Genomic DNA, 22,012 nt, shown 5'->3' on the forward strand with positions numbered 1-22,012 from the left:
CATGCCAATGTGTTCTCTGCAGCAGAGCCATGAATTTGGGAGGGCCCTGAAAATGAATAAAAAGAAACACACAAGCAAGTAAGCAGAAATAGTTGGGTTTTATGTATGTGTCGCTGTATAAGGGATGGTTTTAAAAGTTGAGATTTCCTCTTCCCCAAGTTGGTACCCTCCACACTGTCCCCCACACCCTGTCTACGTGCCCACAGCAGTAGCATCCTTTGACTTAGAAAAGCAGAGTCCTTTCGTCTAGCTGTCACCCTTTGGGACACCATGATGCCATCAATATATTCCACTATGGTAGAATCCCCAGATGAAGGTACAGAGTGTTGTCTGAGAGGGGCAGCCATCACCCAACATCCTGGTGGGCATGTTATTAGATTGCCATGCTGCCAAGTAACAGAATACACTAGAATCTTAATGATGGACAGATAGCTGCCATTGTTTGGGGATGTAGGACTGGGCAGGGATGGCAAAAAATATCCCAGAATGGTCTGAAGGGGGATGATACTGTAATGAGTTAATCATGGGGACTTGCAGCAGCCATGACTGTGGATGTACCTAGTTACAGCTGTTACTTCCCAAGGGGTCTTGCTTAATTGAGGCAAAGGAGAAGACAAGACAGATAGGGAAACCAAGAGGCTTACTCCTCATCCCAGCATACTTCTGGCTATATAGCCCCTGTTGGCCTGGAACTCACTGTATAGACCAGGCTGACCTCCAGCTCATAAAGATCTGCCTGACCCTGACTCTGTCTCCTAAGTGTCGAGATTAAAGCCACATGTCAGTATGCCAGCCTCTGCAGATCTTTCTTATTGTAACACAATCTTGATATCTGTCTCAAGAGTGCCATAGGACATTTCTAGCCTGCTACTGGATCCTGGATTTAAATCCCTTGCTTCCTCTGACTTTTCTCCTTCCGACTCTCTACGCCATGTGCACGGTCCCGGGGAACTACCTCTAAAGAACAGCAGACAACGTGAGAAGCAAGCTCGACTAATTTCCCACCCCAGCCTTCTTCTGGTCCAAGCTCAATGCTGTTTCCCACTAATTGCTCAGGGTTGAATCACTGTGACCATGACAGCAATGGTGAGTTTAGTCAAGTTTTATCAATATGAAATTTAAAACTCCCAGAGAATTAGTAACTGGCTCAAAGTTGATTAGCTACTAAGGGTAGATCCCAGGATGCTTGAATGTCTACCACAGCCAGCAGTGGTCAAGTTCAAGCTATGGAGACTCAAAACAAAACCTGTGCTAAGTTGGATGGTGATGGCACACACATTTAATTCCAGCACTCAGAAGGTAGTGGCAGGAGAATCTCTGAGTTCAAGGCCAGCCTGGTCTACAGAGAGAGTTCCAGGACAGCCAGGGGTACACAGAGAAACCCTGTCTCAACAAAACAAAACAAACAAACCCATGCTAAATGATACCAACATAAAGCCTTATGCCCACACCTACCCCACCTTTGTTTTAACATTGAGTGTTGACTGAGGTTTCTGTCCTGCCCGGTTTCCATAGTCGTTAAGTCCCAAAGAAATCACACAGAGGTCTATATTAATTATAATCTGATTGGACTAGTATCTCTGGCTTATTATTAACTCCTATAACTTATATTAGCCCATAATTCTTGTCTGTGTTAGCCATGTGGCTTGGTACCTTTTTCGGCGAGGCAGTCACATCTTGCTTGCTCTGTGTCTGGCTACCTCTCTATCTGGGTGATGACTGCAGACTGAAACTTCCCTCTTTCCAGAATTTTTGTTGCTCTGCCTCTACTTCCTGCCTGGCTATGGGCCAATTAGCATTTTATTAAACAAGTACAAGAAAGAAATATTTATAGGGTAAAAACCATTATCCCACAGCAACGGAGTCCCTGGGAAAAGGTTGGTGTGGGAAGCTCTTCCCTAGATCTCCCAGAACTGAGATGCTGTATGTGGTACCCATGGTTCCACAGAGCAAGGCTAGGGAGCCAGATGGTGTGAAATTTGATGCTCTGCCCATGAAGCTCCATTGTTACCTCACTTCCTACAGGAGCTGTAGTCTGTCCTTCAAGTCCAAAGGAATACGCAACCCCACACCTCCAAGAGAACCTCACTGCTTGCTGCCATGCCAAGAAGGCCCTGAATTCCACAACCCCAAGCATCCCATGCTGATGCCACCTGCCTCCCTTGCCTGCATTTACAACAGAACACCCATCCAGAAAGCATCTCCCAGTCTTGGATTAGAGAGAAGGGCAGGAGTGAAGATCAGAAGCTCTTGCACCTGAATGTCTCTCACCCGGATGCTGGTAACAGTACCTGCTGATTGACTGGGATAATTCGCCAGCTGGGAAGTCCCTCTGTCCACACACCAGATACAGGATGGGGCCTCTGAGCCTTTGGTTGTGGGGCAGGGGATTGCTGAACTTTATGTAAGCAGCTTGGTCAGGGGCTGGGCGGCCAACACCCAGGATACCAGGGAAGCTGTGGGTGTTAATGGCCGTGGTAGTGATGCACAGACCTGTCTACCTGTTTACTTTGGATGGCACCACCTGGGGAGAGGGCTGTGCAAGAGGAGGTGGAGAGAGGAGGAGGTGCTGATGGAGAAGACCTGCTGGTCCCTGGGGCCAGCCAGAGCTGGGCTGTGCCCTAGACATCAGGACATCAAGCTGGGAACTGGGTGGCTCACGGAGAAGCTATTCCCCCAAGTTTTGTTTCCTGAGGGATTGCCCATACACAACTGCCTCCAGGCACTTCTGACATCAGCCTGCCACCTGTCCTGTCTTCACCTTAAAGGTTCGGGAGGAAGGACTTGTTCCTTGCAGAAAATTGAACTCCCAAGATCTACATCTTTTTAATCTGAAGGCATTTTCAGACTAAGGCATTTCTGAAAATAGACTGCTCTCCCTCCCTCTCCCCCTCCCTCCTTCCCTCCCTTCCTCCTTCCCTCTCTCTCTCTCTCTGTGTGTTTTGTGTGTGTGTGTGTGTGTGTGTGTGTGTTGTAGTGGGTATTTGTGTACCTGTGTGAGAACAACCTTAGGTGTTGTTTTTTTGGCTCTATGCACTTCTATTTTGAGAGAGAGTCTCTCATTGGCCTGGAACTTGCTGAGGAGCCTAGAATAACTGGCCAGTGAGTTCCAAAGACCCTCCTGTCCCTACCACCCCAGCACTGGGGGTTCAGACTTGTTCCACACCAGCCTTTTGGACTGCCTTTAAATCTGCAGAAATTTTAAAAGCTTTTCTGATAATGGGTGGCAAAAGCAAATTTTATTTTATTTGTATCTGTTTTGAGATAGAGTCTTATGATAAATCTCAGATTAGCCTTGAATATGTGATCTCCCAGCCTCGGACTCATGGGCACTGAGATTACAGTTGTGTGCTACTGTGCCCAGCCTTAAAGCTCGGTTATTTTTGTTTTGTCTTGGTGTTTCTGCTCCAAAGACCAGTTGTTTTAACCTGAGACACAGCACTTCCTCATTTTTGTTCCTTTGGCTCTGACACTTACTTGACATTTGGGGACCTCTTAAGGGTATGTGGGAACAAGAGCATGCAAGGACGTGCTTCTCCGGGGTGGCTGGAATTTCTGTGTGCTCCTTGTGAGAATCACGGACACTCCTAGTTCCTGTTCACTTTCTTCTTTGCTTCAGAGGCAGAGCTACATCAGGCCAACTTCCCTCATTTCTCTCTGGCCACGGGGACCCATGTCTCCTGAATCTTTATGAGTCTTCAAATTCTTGCACTTTGATCATTTGTTACCTGAATCCTGGAAGAATCCCTGTAGGTGACTGCCCCAAGTCACTGCCAGGTGGCATCTCTAAAACGCCTTTCACTCACCTGTCCCTGTCCTTTGGCTTCTGTTCCCACCACTCCACCAAAAGTTCTTGAAGGTCAGCAGTTTGTTGAATTCAACAGACAAGGAAGGATCTCCAGACTTTATCTTACTGGGCATCTCAGCAAAGTTCCACGGGTGGCCTCTGCTACTACCTTCTTGAGCTTCTAGCCCTGCCTAGGATTTCTGGCTTCTTCTGACCACTACTCCTCCAGCCTGGCCCCTCCCACTCTGCTGGTTCTCAGGGCAATCATAAGGAGCCCATGGCTTGATTTAAAGTCTGAGTGTCAATCATTCCCACATTTCCACTTCCGGCCTCTCTTCTGAGCTTCAAGCCCCATAAACTCCTTCACTGACTCAACACCATCACTTTGAAGTTCTTCAGACTCTGGGAGGGGAGAACTGTCCGCGTCATTCTTCCTCCAGTGTTCCCAACCATACAGGAAAGAGCAGTGGCCATGACAGACAGACCCAGGAAATGTCCCCAGAGTCCCTGAAGTCTCCCTCTCCTCCAGCCAGCAGATCATCAATTGCCAAGTCTCCTCAATTCTATATCCTAAACTGATCACAATTCCTGGACCAAGCTGGGCCCAGTCTACTGTCACTGCCCGCTGGGCTGCCAAATGGCTCCAGCTCTACCTCTGCTTCTTACGTCTCCCTTTCCTTTCTTCCTTTAACTGTATCAGTCTGAACAATCTTGTCTGTGTGCAAGCTTAATGTCATATCCTGTAGAATACTCCTCCCTTGAACAAGTTCTCATTGCCCTGTAGTTAAAGCCCAACTACCTCAGCATGGTCCTTAAAATTTGTGTGCCCCAGACTAAGAGATTGGATACGAAAACAGGATCCAACATTCTGCTGTTTACAAGAAACACACCTCAACCACAAAGACAGGCACCTACTCAGAGTAAAGGGTTGGGATAAGGCTTATCAAGTAAATGGACCTAAGGAACAAGCAGGGGTGGCCATACTAATTTCTAACAAAGTTGACTTCAAACTTAAATCAATCAGGAGAGATGGAGAGGGACATTTTCTACTCATAACAGGAACAATTCACCAGGATGAAGTCTCAATCCTGAATATCTATGCCCCTAATATAAAAGCACCCACGTACGTAAAAGAAACATTGTTAAAACTCAAGGCAGCCATCAAACCGCACACATTAATAGTAGGAGACTTTAATACTCCTCTCTCACCAATGGACAGGTCAAGTAGACAGAAACCTAACAGAGAAATAAGAGAATTAATGGAGGTAATGAATCAAATGGACTTAACAGACATCTATAGAATATTCCACCCAAATAGGAAAGAATATACCTTCTTCTCTGCAGCTCATGGAACCTTCTCAAAAATCGACCACATACTCGGTAACAAAGCAAACATCCACAGTTACAAAAAAATATTAATAACCACCTGTATCTTATCAGATCACCATGGATTAAAGCTAGAATTCAGCAACAATGCTACCCCCAGAAAGCCTACAAACTCATGGAAACTGAATAGTCAACTACTGAACCATACCTGGATTAAGGAAGAAATAAAGAAAGAAATTAAACTCTTCCTTGAAGACAATGAAAATAAAGAAACAACATACTCAAACCTATGGGACACTATGAAAGCAGTCCTGAGAGGAAAGTTCATAGCACTAACTGCCCACTTAAAGAAAACAGAGAAAGCACACATTGGAGACTTAACAGCCCACCTGAAAGCTCTAGAAAAAAAAGAAGCAGACTCACCTAGAAGGGGTAGAAGACTGGAAATAATCAAACTGAGGGCTGAAATCAACAAAATAGAAACACAGAAAACAATTGAAAGAATCAATGAATCAAAAAGCTGGTTCCTGGAGAAAATCAACAAGATTGATAAACCCCTATCCAAACTAATCAAACGGCAGAGAGAGAATTTGCAAATTAATAAGATCAGAAATGAAAAGGGGGACATAACCACAGACACAGGAAATTCAGAGAATCATTAGATCTTACTACAAAAGCCTGTATGCCACAAAACTGGAAAATGTAAAAGAAATGGACGCTTTTTTAGATAAATACCATTAACCAAAGTTAAACCAGGACCAGGTGAACAACCTAAATAGACCTGTTAGTCGTGAAGAATTAGAAGCTGTTATCAAAAACCTCCCTTCCAAAAAAAGTCCAGGACCAGATGGTTTCAATGCGGAATTCTACCAGAACTTCCAAGAAGACCTACTACCTATTCTCCTTAATGTATTTCACAATATAGAAACAGAAGAGTCATTGCCAAATTCCTTTTATGAAGCTACAGTAACTCTGATACCAAAACCACACAAAGACCCAACCAAGAAAGAGAATTACAGGCCAATCTCACTCATGAACATCGACGCAAAAATCCTCAACAAAATTCTGGCAAACCGAATCCAAGAACACATTAGAAAAATTATCCATTATGATCAAGTAGGCTTCATACCAGAGATGCAGGGCTGGTTTAACATACGCAAATCTATCAATGTAATCCATCATATAAATAAACTGAAAGAAAAAAACCATATGATCGTTTCATTAGATGCTGAAAAAGCATTTGACAAAATTCAACATCCCTTTATGATAAAAGTCTTGGAGAGATTAGGGATACAAGGGTCATACCTAAATATAATTAAAGCTATATACAGCAAGCCGACAGCTAATATCAAATTAAATGGAGAGAAACTTAGAGCCATCCCACTAAAATCAGGAACACGCCAAGGCTGTCCACTCTCTCCATACCTCTTCAATGTAGTTCTCGAAGTTTTAGCAATAGCAATAAGACAACATAAGGGGATCAAGGGGATTCAAATTGGAAAGGAAGAAGTTAAACTTGCATTATTTGCAGATGATATGATAGTGTACCTGAGCGACCCCAAAAACTCCTCCAAAGAACTTCTACAGCTGATAAACGCCTTTAGTAATGTGGCAGGATACAAGATCAACTCCAAAAAATCAGTCGCCCTTTTATACACAAAGGATCTGGAAGCAGAGAGAGAAATAAGAGAATCATCACCTTTCACGATAGCCACAAACAGCATAAAATATCGTGGGGTAACTCTAACCAAGGAAGTGAAAGATCTATTTGACAAAAACTTTAAGGCTTTGAAGAAAGAAATTGAAGAGGATACCAGAAAATGGAAGGATCTCCCTTGCTCTTGGATTGGGAGAATCAACATAGTAAAAATGGCAATTCTACCAAGGGCAATTTATAGATTCAATGCAATCCCCATTAAAATCCCATCAAAATTCTTCACAGATCTTGAAAGGACAATAATCAACTTTATATGGAGAAACAAAAAACCTAGGATAGCCAAAACAATCTTATACAATAAAGGAACTTCTGGAGGCATTACCATCCCTGACTTCAAACTCTATTACAGAGCTACAGTAATGAAAACAGCGTGGTACTGGCATAAAAACAGAGAAGTCGACCAATGGAATCGTATAGAAGACCCGGATTTTAACCCACAAACCTATGAACAACTGATTTTCGATAAAGGAGCTAAAAGTATACAATGGAAGAAAGAAAGCATCTTCAACAAATGGTGCTGGCACAATTGGATGTCAACCTGTAGAAGAATGAAAATAGACCCATATCTATCACCATGCACAAAACTCAAGTCCAAATGGATCAAAGACCTCAATATCAATCTGAACACACTGAACCTGATAGAAGAGAAAATGGGAAGTACCCTACAACATATGGGCACTGGAGATCGCTTCCTATGTATAACCCCAGCAGCACAGACATTAAGGGCAACATTGAATAAATGGGACCTCCTGAAACTGAGAAGCTTCTGTAAAGCAAAGGACACTGTAATTAAGACAAAAAGGCAGCCTACTGACTGGGAGAAGATCTTCACCAACCCCGCAACAGACAAAGGTCTGATCTCCAAAATATATAAAGAACTCAAGAAACTAGACTTTAAAAGGATAATTAACCCAATTAAAAAATGGGGCACTGAACTGAACAGAGAATTCTCAACAGAAGAAGTTAAAATGGCCAAAAGATACTTAAGGTCATGCTCAACCTCCTTAGCGATCAGAGAAATGCAAATCAAAACAACTTTGAGATATCATCTTACACCTGTCAGAATGGCTAAAATCAAAAACACCAAGGATAGCCTTTGCTGGAGAGGTTGTGGAGAAAGGGGTACCCTCATCCATTGCTGGTGGGACTGCAAACTTGTGCAACCACTTTGGAAATCAGTGTGGCGGTTTCTCAGAAAAATTGGGATCAACCTACCCCTGAACCCAGCAATACCACTCTTGGGAATATACCCAAGAGATGCCCTATCATATGACAAAAGCATTTGTCCAACTATGTTCATAGCAGCATTATTTGTAATAGCCAGAACCTGGAAGCAACCTAGATGCCCTTCAATGGAAGAATGGATGAAGAAAGTGTGGAATATATACACATTAGAGTACTACTCTGCGGTAAAAAACAATGACTTCTCGAATTTTGCATGCAAATGGATGGAAATAGAAAATACGATCCTGAGTGAGGTAACCCAGACCCAAAAAGAAGATCATGGGATGTACTCACTCATAATTGGTTTCTAGCCATGGATAGGGGCCACTGAGTCTATAATTTGTGATCCTAAAGAAGCTAAACAAGAGGGTAAACCCAAGGAAAAACATATAGATATCCTCCCAGCTATGGGAAATAGACATGACTGATGGGCAAAAAATTGGAATCTTGGGGGTGGGGTGGGATGGGGATGAGGGGTGATGGGGAGAGGAAAGTGTGAAGGAGAGGATGAGGGGAACTGGGGGAATCGGGGTGATTGGGGATAAAGGAAGGTTGGATAGGGGAGCAGGGAAACTCATACCTTAGGTAAGGGAGCCACCTAAGGGGTGGCAAGAGACTTGAACTTGGAATGGCTACCAGATGCCCAGGGCAATGTCCCCAGTTAGTTCATTGGGGCACCTGAGGATAGGGAACCTGAAATGAACCTATCCTATAATCATACTGATGAATATCTTGCATATCGCCATAGAACCTTCATCTAGCGATGGATGGAGATAGAGACAGAGACCCACACTGGAGCACCGGACTGAGCTCCCAAGGTTATAATGAGGAGCAGAAGGAGAGAGAACATGAACAAGGAAGTCAGGACCATGAGGGGTGCACCCAACCACTGAGACAGTGGGGCCGATCTATTGGGAGCTCACCAAGGTCAGCTGGACTGCTACTGAAAAAACATGGGATAAAACCGGACTCTCGGAATGTGGCGGACAATGAGAGCTGACGAGAGGCCAAGGAGAATGGCACAGGAACTTTCAACTGGCGATAGATCGAGAGAGAGACAGAGACCCAAATTGGAGCAACGGTCTGAGCTCTTAAGGTCCAAATGAGGAGCAGAAGGAGGGAGAACATGAGCAAGGAAATCAGGACCACGAGGCGTGCACCCACCCACTGTGACAGTGGAACTGATCTATTGGGAGCTCTTCAAGGCCAGCTGGACTGGGACTGAATAAGCATGGGTTGAAACTGGACTCTCTGAACATGGCGGACAATGAAGGCTGATGAGAAGCCAAGGACAATGGCACTAGGTTTCGATCCTAATACATGAACTGGCTTTGTGGGAGCTTAGCCTGTTTGGATGCTCACCTTCCTGGGCCTGGATGGAAGTGGGAGGACCTTGGTCTTCCTGTAGGGCAGGGAATTTGGACTGCTCTTCAGTATCGAGAGGGAGGGGGAATGGACTGGGGGGAGGAGAAGAGGAGTGGGGATGGGGGAGGGGAGTGGGGGGAGGGGGCAATGTGTGGGAGGAGGGGAGGGAAATGGGAAACGGGGAGCAGTGGAAATTTTAATTAAAAAAGAATAAAAAAAAATGGAAAAAAAAAACAATGTTAATTTTGTTTTCATAAACCAAATTTAAAATATGGCTCCATGGGCTAGTCATGGCATACTCTTCTTAAAACAACAAAATCAATAATATCTACGAAATCCTGTATTTCCAAAGTAAAGTATGTGTAGCCTCTATCATGTAAGTCCAGCCTCTCTGACGTAGATATAGCCTCTATCATGTAAATACAGCCTATGTTGCATAGGTATAGCCTATATCATGTAAGTACAGCCTCTATTATGTAGCTATAGCCTCTATTGTGTAAGTACAGTCTCTATTATGTAGGTACAGCCTCTATCACACAACTACAGTCTCTCTTATGTAGGTGTAGCCTATCATATAAGCATAGCATCTATTATGTATCTATAGCCTCTATCATATAAGTACAGTCTCTATTATGTAGGTATAGTCTCTATTATGTAAGCACAGTCTTTATCATGTAGCTACAGTCTCTATCATATATGTACAGCCTCTATTACGTAGGTGTAGCCTCAAACATGTAAGTACAGCCTCTCTTATGTAGCTATTGCCTCTATCATAAGTACAGTCTCTATTATGTAGGTATAGCCTCTATCATCTATGTACAGCCTCAGCCTCTCTTATATAGGTATAGCTTCTATCAAACATCAGGTTCCCCCCCCCCCCAAAGTAAAAGCTGCTAATACCTTAGGGGTGGGAGTATTTTCAATAATTTTTATATTCTAGCATGGACTTCACAATGTAAAGGATGGTTTGCCAAGACCCCCCCCCCAACCTGTGCTAACACTTAAGCAATACACCAGTAAACAAGATGAACTCTGCTCCACCTTAACAGCTCTCCAATATTAGGTTGGCGCAAAACAGATTACAGTTTTGAAGCATGAATTTTAAATTACTGTAAACAGGTTCAAAACAAGTATTTATTAATCAAAATGGAAACCATTACAGCCAAAAGACACATTTTTGCAAATGGAAACAAGTAAGAAAATCACTAAAACTTGGTTTTGTCTAGTATCATTTCAATAGTATAAAATAAATGACAAGTATAAGTCATCATATATATATACACACATATACATATATGTATATGTGTATGGAGAGAGAGAGAGAGAGAGAGAGAGAGAGAGAGAGAGAGAGAGGTAAAATGATGTATGATAGGGATCGTTGAGAGGCTCAGCATTAAGTCCTTGTGGACAAGACTGACAACCTGAGCTCAATCTCCAACCCTCACATGGTGAGAGAACCAACTCTGGAAAGCTGCCGTCTGACTTATACATGTGTGCACACAGACAGACAGACAGACATAAACACCCACAGATAAAATCATTATAAAAAAGTAAGAATTATGTATAATAAACATAATAAACTTATTTAGAATATATTTCAGTATCAAATGGCAAATTTCAACACAAAAACCGTGATTATTTTTGCACTAACCTAATATTAAACTCACCTAAGCATTTCAGGAGTCTAAGGGATATTTGTTGTTTTATTTTCTTGGTGTGGCATGCTGAAAATGTGACCCAGGCTGGCCCACCAGAACTCACTATGTAACGTAGGCTGGCCTGCAACTAGCTATTCTCCGGCTCCAGACTTCCGAAGGCTGGGTGTTAGCGCGTCCTCCAGTGTGGACAAGACAAGCACTAAACCCGCCGAGCACTCCTAGAGCCCTTACCACAGGTCACTGAGCCTCACCTGTCCCGAGTCTGTGACCGCCAGGCAGTGCAGGGCTCAGACCGCCACATGCACGATCTTCTTCCCTCTCAGTCCCTCCACCACTTGTGGCTTCCGCACGTGCACATCTGAGCCGTGGCCCAGTCTGGAGTAGTCCCCTTTCCCCCTGGGGACAAAGCAGCAGTTCCGGGATCACTACATGGTTACAGTCTGGCAATGCTACAGGAAAACTTTCACGACCGCACACCTTCTAGAGTGGAGTGATAACATCACACAGAATATATACCACATCCAAATTAGCGCAGACTAACTTGGCGGGGAAGACCTCTCGTGCTGTCATGTGTCACATAAGAACTCAGTTACTATGGATTATAAAGAGACGGAATAGAGCACACCGCCAACCCCCCTCCCAAGCGCTATCTGGAATGTCTTTTCAACTTGATAATTGCCTGATATGACATAAGGAAGTTAGAAGTCTGTTTCGTTGTCTTATTTCATGTAGCTTCCAGTATAATGTAATTCACAATTTTTTTAAAGCTATATAAACCTCACACAAACTGGGTAAAACTGTCTATAGATTTCTTTACAAAATGAACTGTAAGATCTTCCTTTTTCATAATTTTATCAGTAATCTCAATTCAACATAGATTTTTTTTTTCACAAAAAGATGCCAAATGAGTAAGAAAGTAACAGTTTTACTAGCAGCCGAGGCTGGGCACAGGGCAAAGCCAGGGCTCTCCAAACAGTCTGCCTTTGGCAATGACACTGAGGAAGCTTACATACCATGTCCACACCACTCCTGACTTGGTGAGTGCCAAGGAAAACTGAGCTCCGCACTCAATCTGGCACACACCCTGGCCATTTAGTCTCTCGATGTTCTGGGGAATGTTACAGCCTTCACTTCCCCCTCGGCCCAATTTTCCAAAATCACCATCACCCCAGGAAAACACCAAACCTGGGTTTAAAAATCAAACACCTCAGGTAAATTCTTAGTATTTACATCCCTACCCAGAGGACACTCAGCATCTCAACCAGCTCCTACCTTCATCAGTGAGAGCCAGTGTCTGTGCATCTCGGCTTCCACACGCAACCTGGATTACTCTGTGACCAAGAAGGACTTTCACCTACTCGATTACGAACGCAAAAACAGAATGAAGCCCGGGAACTGGGAAAGCAATGGGAATTTTTCCACAGACTGAAAGTCAGTATATTGTTCGTGTCTTTAAAAACCCAGACTTGAGGCTTATCTTCACTTGAAAAAACAAAGTGAAAAAGCTTTTATAAGCAATGAAAATGTGTATAATCACCATTTTGGGCTTCAGCTGTGTGGTATTATCACCGTGTCCCAAGCGGCCATACTCGCCCAGGCCCCAGGTGTACAGCTCCCCGCTGGACGTCAGGGCTGCACTGTGAGAACTGCCCCAGGCTATGTCCCTGATGCGCTTGGTTTTCGGGGCCTCGATCAGCCTTGGCTTGTCACAGTTCCTAGGGCAAGAGTAAAGTACACTTTTTACCAAGCTGTTTTTCAGAGACGGCCCATCTTTGATCAACAAAAAATATACGTCACCCTAATTGTCAAACCTTAAAAAAGAGAGTGGATCAAACTACAGTGTATCCATCTACGGTTTTTAATAATAATATTTATATCAATAAATAACTTCTATCAATAATTTTCTGTAAACAACTGTGAAAATACCCTATTATTACTAGCTAACAGTTTCTTAGGAATGAGCAAGATTGAGGAAGAGTCTTACATTCTACTGAAGTGTCCAAGTTTCCCATCATCACCTTCACCCCGCGAGAACACTTTCCCATCCACTGTTAAGGCTGTAGCGTGCAGGCCACCTGCAACATACACAGGGGAAGGTTGTCAACACGTAATTTCTAAAGAGTTCACCGTGTGCTACCTACTCTGCCTGGCATATGGAGGCATGTGCTCGATGTGTATGTGTTAGCTAAATGAATAACAGAACCATCACCACAGTTATCACAGAAAGCTTTCTGGGTGACATATATGTAAAATAAATGACCTTTAAGTAAACTAAAAATTGTTAAAAATATTTAACCTGAAAAGAAGCAAAATAATAATGACTGTTCATGTAAAGTCCATTACTTTAAATATATAAAAAGTCCAAACTAAGATAAGGAGTGAAGACAGGACAACATCATTAAGCAGACTGTCAAACACCTTGACAAGAGCTCCACCACATGTCCCGGCAGCGGACTATCTGAACAAGCCCCACTGCGGCAGCTAAGACACTGTACCCGCTCTTCTGAAAGCACATCAGCTACGCTGTTCCCCGACACTCTCCCAGCCCAGCGCTCTGCCTCACGTTACAGGCGTGAGCTCTGGCTGCATAGTCAGGGAAGGATCTACAAACCACTGAGCTCCAAGGCAGAGCAGACGGGGCTCCCGGCAGCAGGGACTCAGCAACAGACAACTCCATATACTATCAGGGGCAACAACAAGTCCAGCTCTAGAGAAGGGCTGCACAGGCTAGAGTATTACAGCCACCTTCCCACAGCAACAGGCCAGAAGGGCCAGTGCTCTTCACAGGCAGATGCCTTACAGATGGGCTCAGACCCTACCAGGAGCTTAACAGAGGAGAAGAGTAAGTCCTTGTTTCGCACATAGGTCCTCCGGAATCCTAACCAGTACAAGTGTGAATTGAGTTTAGTATCCAGAGTCGGCTCCATCCCTCAGGACCTGGCACGGTGTTCAGAACATTTCAGTAATGCCAAAGCGGAAGCTGAGGGGCAGCAGTGAACTTGCTTGAAAACCACTTTTCTCACACTGAGAATTCATTGGTGCTCTGGGGAATCTCATGGGAGCCACTGAGTTTTCATAGTAAGATACCCTATTTAAGTGACAGAACTTTACAGTTTCATAGCTAAAAAGTGCAGGGTCTGACAGACACAAGCGCTCCAGGACTGAGCACAAATCCTCTGAGAGGCACAACACACACCTGAAATGCCAACAATGATGGCTTCCAAAAAGCTTTATTAAGTACTAATAACTAATCTTAGACTGAGTCACATCATCTACCTCTTTCTTCAGACTAGTTAACTAAAACTTAAAAAAGAACACAAGGATACTTCAGAGAGTTCCTGAAGGGCTTGAAACACTTCCAAAGCAAGAGGCACATCAGGCCCCTGTGCACTGGTGCTGGGCTCGTACCTGAGTGGACCGCTACCTTTTTGACCACGTAGCTGCTGAGGGCTGTGATCTGCCGAGGAATAGGGACCGTCCCGCTGGACATAGCCAGCCCCAGCCGGCCGTTTGTGGCTTCTCCACAGGAGTACACCTTCCCTTCCACAGTCACTGCAAGGAGCAGTCAGAAGTCTCAGCTCTCACAAAATAAAGGCCACACTGTTTAATGTGTGTTCAACATAATTTACCAATACTAAAATCATCATACCTGCAAACAAACTCTTAGATCCACCAGCCACCTGAACCACATTCAGAGCGGACAGAGTCTCAGAGAATGAAGGAACCTTGATCTGGAAGGATTTTTTAAAGCAAAGGAAGAAAAAGAGAATGTTTATACTTTTTCACCCCTAAGTGATCTTAACAGATGATATACAGAATTGCTGTCAGTCTGTGATTACCTTAACCACAAGAGTCCTTAGCTCTTAGAAGTACAAACTAAAGTGTTTTAGAGATGAAAGAATACAATTAGATTTACTGATAGTGTGTCTGCAGTACAGAAACACAATTAGATCAGGGGCTGGGGAGAAGACTCAGTCTAGGGTTCGCCATGCAAGGATGAGGATTTGAGTCCAATCCAGAGTTCAATAAAAGAACCAAGTGTGGTGTGATGCGGAATGTCCTTCTGTATGCTGCGAATATATGTTGCCTTTATTGGTGGATGAATAAAGCTGCTTTGGCCTATGGCAGGGAAGAATACAGAGAGACGGGAAAGCCAAATTGAATAGGCGGGAAGGCGGAGTCTGGGCAATGTCAGGAGCTGCTGGAGGAGTAAGATGCCAGAGCATTACCAGTAAGCCATGGGGCACGTGGAGATACACAGATCAATGGAAATGGTTAATATAAATGTAAGAGCTAGCTAGTAAAAGCCTAAGCCATTGGTCGAACTTTTATAATTAATATTAAGCCTCGAACTGGCAGGCAGGAGAGAAACCTCCAGTTGTGGTGCTGTTCAGTGCTTATACTCTCAATGCTGGAGAAGAAAGGCAGCTGTCCTGTGCTTACTCATTGTTGGGAAAGAAAGGTAGCTAGATCCTTTGGAGTTTGCTGGTCAGCCAACCTAGCCCAAGCAATGAGTTTGGGACTAATGAAAGCATATGGTGCCTAAGGAACTGCCATATGCATGAAAACATACAAAGAGCAGCCAGTTGTGGACAACACTTGGAGTCTGAAATGAGGACAAGAGAAGTCACAACTCTAAACCTGTCTACCTTGGTACCTGTGAACATTTTTGTACTGAAAGGTCTAAGAAGAAATAAGCATGCCGTGACCTGAGGACAACATGCCCCACCAGTTCATGTGTTTGAACATTTACTCTCCAGTCGTGGTCTATTCTGGAGAACTGGAGACTCTACAACAAGGGGGAGTTAGGTGGAAGAAATGAGATACTTGGGGGTTGGCCTGGAGGGTTACAGCACCACAGACTGCTTGTAGTCTTCTGTTTCCTGATCTGCTCAGATGCAGTAAGTAAGCTGCTGCCACCATGACAGATTGTGTTCCTCTCGAAATGTGGACCGAAGCACACCTGTCTTCATGGGAGTGCTTCTTTGAGGTGTTCTGTCACAGCCTTGCTCACTCTGACTGTAACTCACATACATAAGAAACTGTGCTAACTGGGCATGGTGTGGCACATCCTTTATCTCAAAGTCTGGTAAGCAGAGGCAGATGAGGATCTCTGTGAGTATAGGGCAGCCCAGACTGCAGGCTTAGTGCCAGGCCACCCAGGGATATATAGTGAGCCCTGTTTCCTTCAAAGGAAGGAAGGAAGGAAGGAAGAAAGGAAAGAAGGAAGGAAGGAAATTACATGTTTCTGCTTTTCACTGTGATAGATGTGGTTAAAATTAAAAATCCTGCCTAAGAAACCCTGTATTATTATATGGTGATTTGTTTTGCATTATGAATGGACTGGACTATAACCTGGAAGTGTGAGGTAAAAAAGGCTCTGGTCCAGATAAGACCTATACCTGACCTATACCTAACCATCAATATACCTATACCTGACCTATACCTAACCATCAATATACCTATACCTGACCTATACCTAACCATCAATATACCTATACCTGACCTATACCTAACCATCAATATACCTATACCTAACCACTGCAAAATGGGGATCTGTGACCTCAGGACATAAATGTCATTTAAGGCTGCCTAAATAACAATATAAATTAGTTCAAGTAAGTGAGTTCCAGCAGTCTCTGCTTCCTAGTAATACCGGTGACAGAGGCACATGACTGATGTTGTCACCACAGAGACTAAAAAGAACAGATCTCATCAGGTGAAGTTGTCCCCCAATACTAAAAATTAGAGTAAGTTGGGTTTTTTGGACCTCATCAAACAAGATACAATGTACAATTAATTCAGTCCTAATTCAGATGCATTGTTTGTTAGAGTTACTCTATTTTTTTATTTGGAAAATGTCACCTTTTTTGTGAGTAAGCACTTCAAAAATTAGCCTTTAACTCAATTATTTGTGAAATCAAGTATAAGCATAGAAGCAAATGTTTGGTTTTTCAAGACACAGAAAACCTTTGGAGCCTGTCCTGGAACTCGCTCTGTAGACCAGGCTGGTCTGGAACTCACGGAGATTCACCTGCCTCCACCTCCTGAGTGCTGGAATTAAAGGCGTGTAGCACCACTGCCCAGTAGTCTCAGGATTAATCAACAGTGAAAGGAAGGACTGGGTGGAGAGGAGTGAGGGGAAACCATGATCAGGATGTAAAAATGAATGAATGAATGATAAGTGAATGAATGAATGAATGAATGATAAGTGAATGAATGAATGAATGAATGAATGAATAGGTAAAAGGGGGAAGAAGGGGAAACCATGATCAGGATACAAAAATGAATGAGTGAGGGCTGGAGAGATGACTCAGTCAGTGGTTAAGAGCGCTGCTTGCTCTTCCAAAGGTCCTGAGTTCAATTCCCAGCAACCACATGGTGGCTCACAACCATCTGTAGTGAGATCTGGTGCCCTCTTCTGGCCTGGAGGCATACATGCAGAATACTAAGAATACTGTATACATAATAAATAACCGTTTTAAAAAAAATGAGTGTGTCAATGAGTGGAGGGGGGAGGGGGTCTCTACCCACAGCCACTCCACAATGACAAGTGTGCACAGATCTACTGTTCCATTTCTCTGTGCTCACAAAGCATTCTTTCCATACAACTGTATATAAAGGAGAGAAGCAGCTCACAGTCTGAACTCAGAACCCACATCTAGAAAGAGGGTTAAAGAGCCTGCCTTGCTGAGCCTCAGGCAGAAGCCGCAAGCACTGCCGTCAGGCACAGGGAACGGGGTAGGTACCTTAGAGCCTTTGAGCCCACCCAGCTGGTCCTTGTCATTCAGGCCCCACACAAACACTTTGGTTCTTATTGTAGCCGTTGACTCCAACCCGGCAGTCTTCTTTCTAATGAGACTAGACAGGAAACAAAGGTAGAAACAAAGCATTTAAAACATAAAGAGCTCCTCCAAGTAAGGAGTCCTTCTCAAAGACTTGCTTTAGCACATGAAACCACCAGTCTGTATACAGGCAAGTGCTCCAGAGCTGTGGCACTGATGACAAGAGCATGTGTTGAGCAGCAGTACAGAAGGAGCTGCTCTCTGTCTCCTTACATCACTGAAAGTCACTTACAGCAAAATGCGTTTGGTCACCTGAGTTGTGTCCACCGCCTATGGAAGGCTCTGGCCCTACTAGGAAGCCAGCACGGCAGGAGCAGTGTTGGAGACACTGAAATGTGTTTTGCACGTTTGTCTGAACAACCCCACACGCACTAACCCATCTGCAAAAGCTCAACTGTGAGGAAAGCGATCAGCACAATGTTTCTGTCAGGACTCCAAAGGAAGCCTAAAGTAGTCCTTGTCACACACGACATGGAACAACACACAATGGAAGAATCTTCGTCCCCCGACACAGCCTGTCTCATAGCACTGAGCTTTCCTGTCGGGGCGATGTTCCGCTGCAGTCCTACACAACCCCTTTCTTCCCGGCTCCAACACCACGCTGATGCAGGGGAGTCTGTCCAGTGTCACCGTCCACCGCAGGATGGACCCACAGAAGCTGCTGCACACACATGTACAGAATGACAGCACAGCAGCAGGCATCCCCACCTACAGAGCCAGGTAAGAAGAAGTCCTAGGATTGCACAGGAATTATACACAAGAGCCTCGAGACAGCCCAGAGTCAGCAGTGTAACAACGTCCATGTTCTTAATGCCACCCAGTTGTAAGCTTAAAACTGCAGAAGTGGAAAATCAGGCTTAGTGTATTTTACCATAATAAAGAAAAGCTAAAACATTTAAGTTAACAGTAAAATAGCTAGCAATAGAATGTGCCGTACCGTGTCTACCGAAAATCATGATCTAGCACAGAAAACAAAAGGAAGCTACAGGGATTTAAACCAAAACAGGACCAGAACGTTTCAGATTAAAAACAAAAGTAAGCTTTTTTTCCCCAATCTTCTCTCTAATGGTCTTTTTTTTTTTTAATGTGCATTTTTTATGTTTTATTTTCTTGCAAGATATTATTTTTGACAACTCGACTAAGCATCCTAGTAGGCACGATTCACAATCTGGGAATGGGACAGAAGGCAGCCAGTCCCAGAGGAAGAAGCTCTCACCTCCCAGTGCTGCCTTTGTCATCCTCCTCCTCCTCGTTATCTGAAGCCAGAAAAGGAACCGCTGCCAAATCCTCCTCCTCAGCCCGGATGCGTCCCAGCAGGATGAGACCGTGAATTTTGCAATCAATCCCTGAGCTCCTGCACTGCTTTATTGCGATCTCAATGTACCTGTGATACTGGATGAGAAAATGACAAGTTACAGACACCTCAGACTCAGAAGACAGACACTGACATTGACATTCTGGGAAGATTGTAGGTTACAAAATACATCTGTGATTTCACCAGTCTGGGTAGAAGAAGGCCAAGATAAAAGGAGAAACCAAAGAATAAAATGGAGAAATAACATAAAGAACTACAGAAAACAGGAAGAAGACAGAGTGGGATTTCATTTCCTGCCCCCAAAGAAGCCAGTTAGTTCATCTGACCACACCAAGGAGCATGGTCAGGGCTGAATCTTGCCAGCAAGTGCCCTGAAGGGACTCCTAGCTCCCAGGGAAAGCATGAGAGCTGCCAGGACAGACAAGTGTGAGCTGCTGGAAATTCAAACTGGAGTCAGAACATCAAGCTAACTAGACCTCGGGAAATTACACCCTAGAAAGAGGTGGAAGAACCTGAAACTGAACGCTTCCAATACTTAAAATCCTCCTTCCCTACCACTGCCTGGAGAAGTAACAGGTAATCTCACAGCCAGGCAGTGGAGAAGTGTAAAGAATGCCAGAGACTGAGCCAAGTCTGTGCCTGACCGGAAAAGAAGAGTAGGGATTGTGGATCACACACAAGTGAATCAGACTCAGGGAAGGAGCTGTAAAACCCGGAGCATGGTACAGCATCTGGCCAGAAGCACCAAATGCCAAGCTAGACGGTGTAGAGGGGCAGAAGCACAGGCGCGTGTACAAAGCTAAGATCTGTGACAGCCCCTGCCAGGTCACAGCAAGGAGGAGGTACAGGGGCTCCATGGAGTTGGTGGTAGACCCTGATGCACACAACACAGGGACAGACTCTCCCCTCCCAGGGTCCAGAAGCACTCCTGAGAACACAGTACCTCTTCTCTTTTATCCAGTATGGCTTTTTATCAGTAATCTTTTGATTTTAGCAACCTATTTTATACACATACATCTTTTTTCATTTTAAGAATTTAATTCTTCCATATTCATACTTTTGTACCTTAAGTAGTCGATTAATATGCTGTGGTTTATATCATGTTGGAAAAGGCTCTTAGATCCATGTCTCATTTCTCTAAATCTAATATACATTGTTTTCTACTGCTTTTTTTAAACCTCTAACCCACATACTTTCCTTCTTACTCTATTTTTCTCCACAGTTCCTTCACTGACTACTTAAAATACTGATACTCTTAATCCCTGTGAGTTTGCAACATTCTTCCCAACCAGGAGGCTAGTGTCCCTGTCTCCAAATCTTATAGGGACAAGTAAGGGACAGAGAACTCACTCCTGCAGCTAATACTAGTACTACTGTCCAAACATCAGAAATGTTACTGCAGCCAGTTTCCCCCTGAATATAAACCCAAGTGAAGACAACCCACATGGCTGAATTCATATGAAATAAAAGTGAGAAATCTATCAACCCAAACCCAAACCCACACACACGATGGATAGATAGATAGATAGATAGATAGATAGATAGATAGATAGATGATAGGATAGGTGTGATAAAGCACAGAGGGCCACTATATGCTAATAAAGAGAACAATTCAAGAGGACACAATTATTTAATTTTTTTAAGTAAAAATTTATAGGTAAGTATTTAATACCCAGAATTTTGGGCTCCAAATTCTATAAAATACTGAGAAAGTGGATTTAACAGGTATCCTGCCATTCTCTAAAAATTGATGTTACAGGCAGACAGAGAGCAGAAATAATCCCTGAATGCGATGGGAAAAACCCACCCCACAGTGACCCTTAGAAAACACACAAATACTTTAAGACTAAACAATACATTTTAAATGAACAGTGACTCACTGAAGAAATGGGGAAGGAAAATTTCAAGCTCCTACAACAAGTGTACAATGTTCCATCACCCATGGGATAACCTGAAAAAGAAATTACTAAAACAGGCACCAATGAAGCCCACAAGATCATTAGAGAATACTTTGAAAATGTGTGTTCCAAGTTTGAAAATCAAGAGATAAAATTTCTAAGTGCATATGACCTACAGGAATTAAATCTACAGGATGTTAACAATATAAACAAATTCATAACTTTAAAAGAGTGGAAGCAGTACATAAGTAACCCTTCACAATGAAAAGCCCAGAACTGGATGAGTTTACTGATGAATAATAGCAAATATGTAAAGGAAATCTGACACCCATCAGCATTTATGAACATTTCACAAAACAAAAGGGGAAGGTATAGTATCAATTTTATCTTACTAAATCACTATCACCTTGATATCAAACCAAAGGAACCATGATTAATTTATTTATCAACAGATATAAAAACGCCTTTGTAAACTAAAGTCGAAATCACATTAATAAGATTATATGCCTTGATCAAAGTGGTTTCCTTCCAGAGATGAAAGGTTGGTTCAATATATGCAAATCAATCAACATAATATAACATATTAATAGACTTAAAAACAGAAACCACATCGTCATCTCAATAAATACAGAGAAGGCAATTTACAGAGTTGAACTAAAGATAAAAGTCCCTGAAGAAATTAGGAATAAATGGAACAGACCCCAATATAGTAATATTGGCTATTAGATACGGCAAACTTAGAGTCAACACCGTACTAAATGGGGAAAACTGACATCTCCTCTACAATTGGAACAAGACAAGAGAACCTGCTTCCTCCATTCTTATAAAATATGATGTTCATCATCTCAGCTATAGCAACAAGATAGAAATAATAAGG

General features: G+C 43.4%; 1 protein-coding gene across 1 annotated transcript; it reads right to left on the minus strand.

The window, feature by feature from the left end:
* Nucleotides 1-11,339: 11,339 nt before the first annotated feature.
* On the minus strand, nt 11,340-20,683 carry LOC130865155 (E3 ubiquitin-protein ligase HERC2-like). Its single transcript, XM_057756030.1, has 10 exons — nt 20,588-20,683; nt 19,139-19,314; nt 17,827-17,938; nt 14,727-14,808; nt 14,486-14,629; nt 13,062-13,152; nt 12,615-12,792; nt 12,350-12,431; nt 12,091-12,262; nt 11,340-11,473 (listed from the first exon to the last, which is right to left on the minus strand). The coding sequence occupies exons 1-10, from the start codon at nt 20,681-20,683 to the stop codon at nt 11,365-11,367; spliced, it is 1,242 nt and encodes a 413-aa protein (XP_057612013.1). The 3' UTR covers nt 11,340-11,364.
* Between the last annotated feature and the right edge of the window lie 1,329 nt (nt 20,684-22,012).

Source organism: Chionomys nivalis, chromosome 23 (genome assembly GCF_950005125.1).
Source record: "Chionomys nivalis chromosome 23, mChiNiv1.1, whole genome shotgun sequence".
Lineage (NCBI taxonomy): Eukaryota > Metazoa > Chordata > Mammalia > Rodentia > Cricetidae > Chionomys > Chionomys nivalis.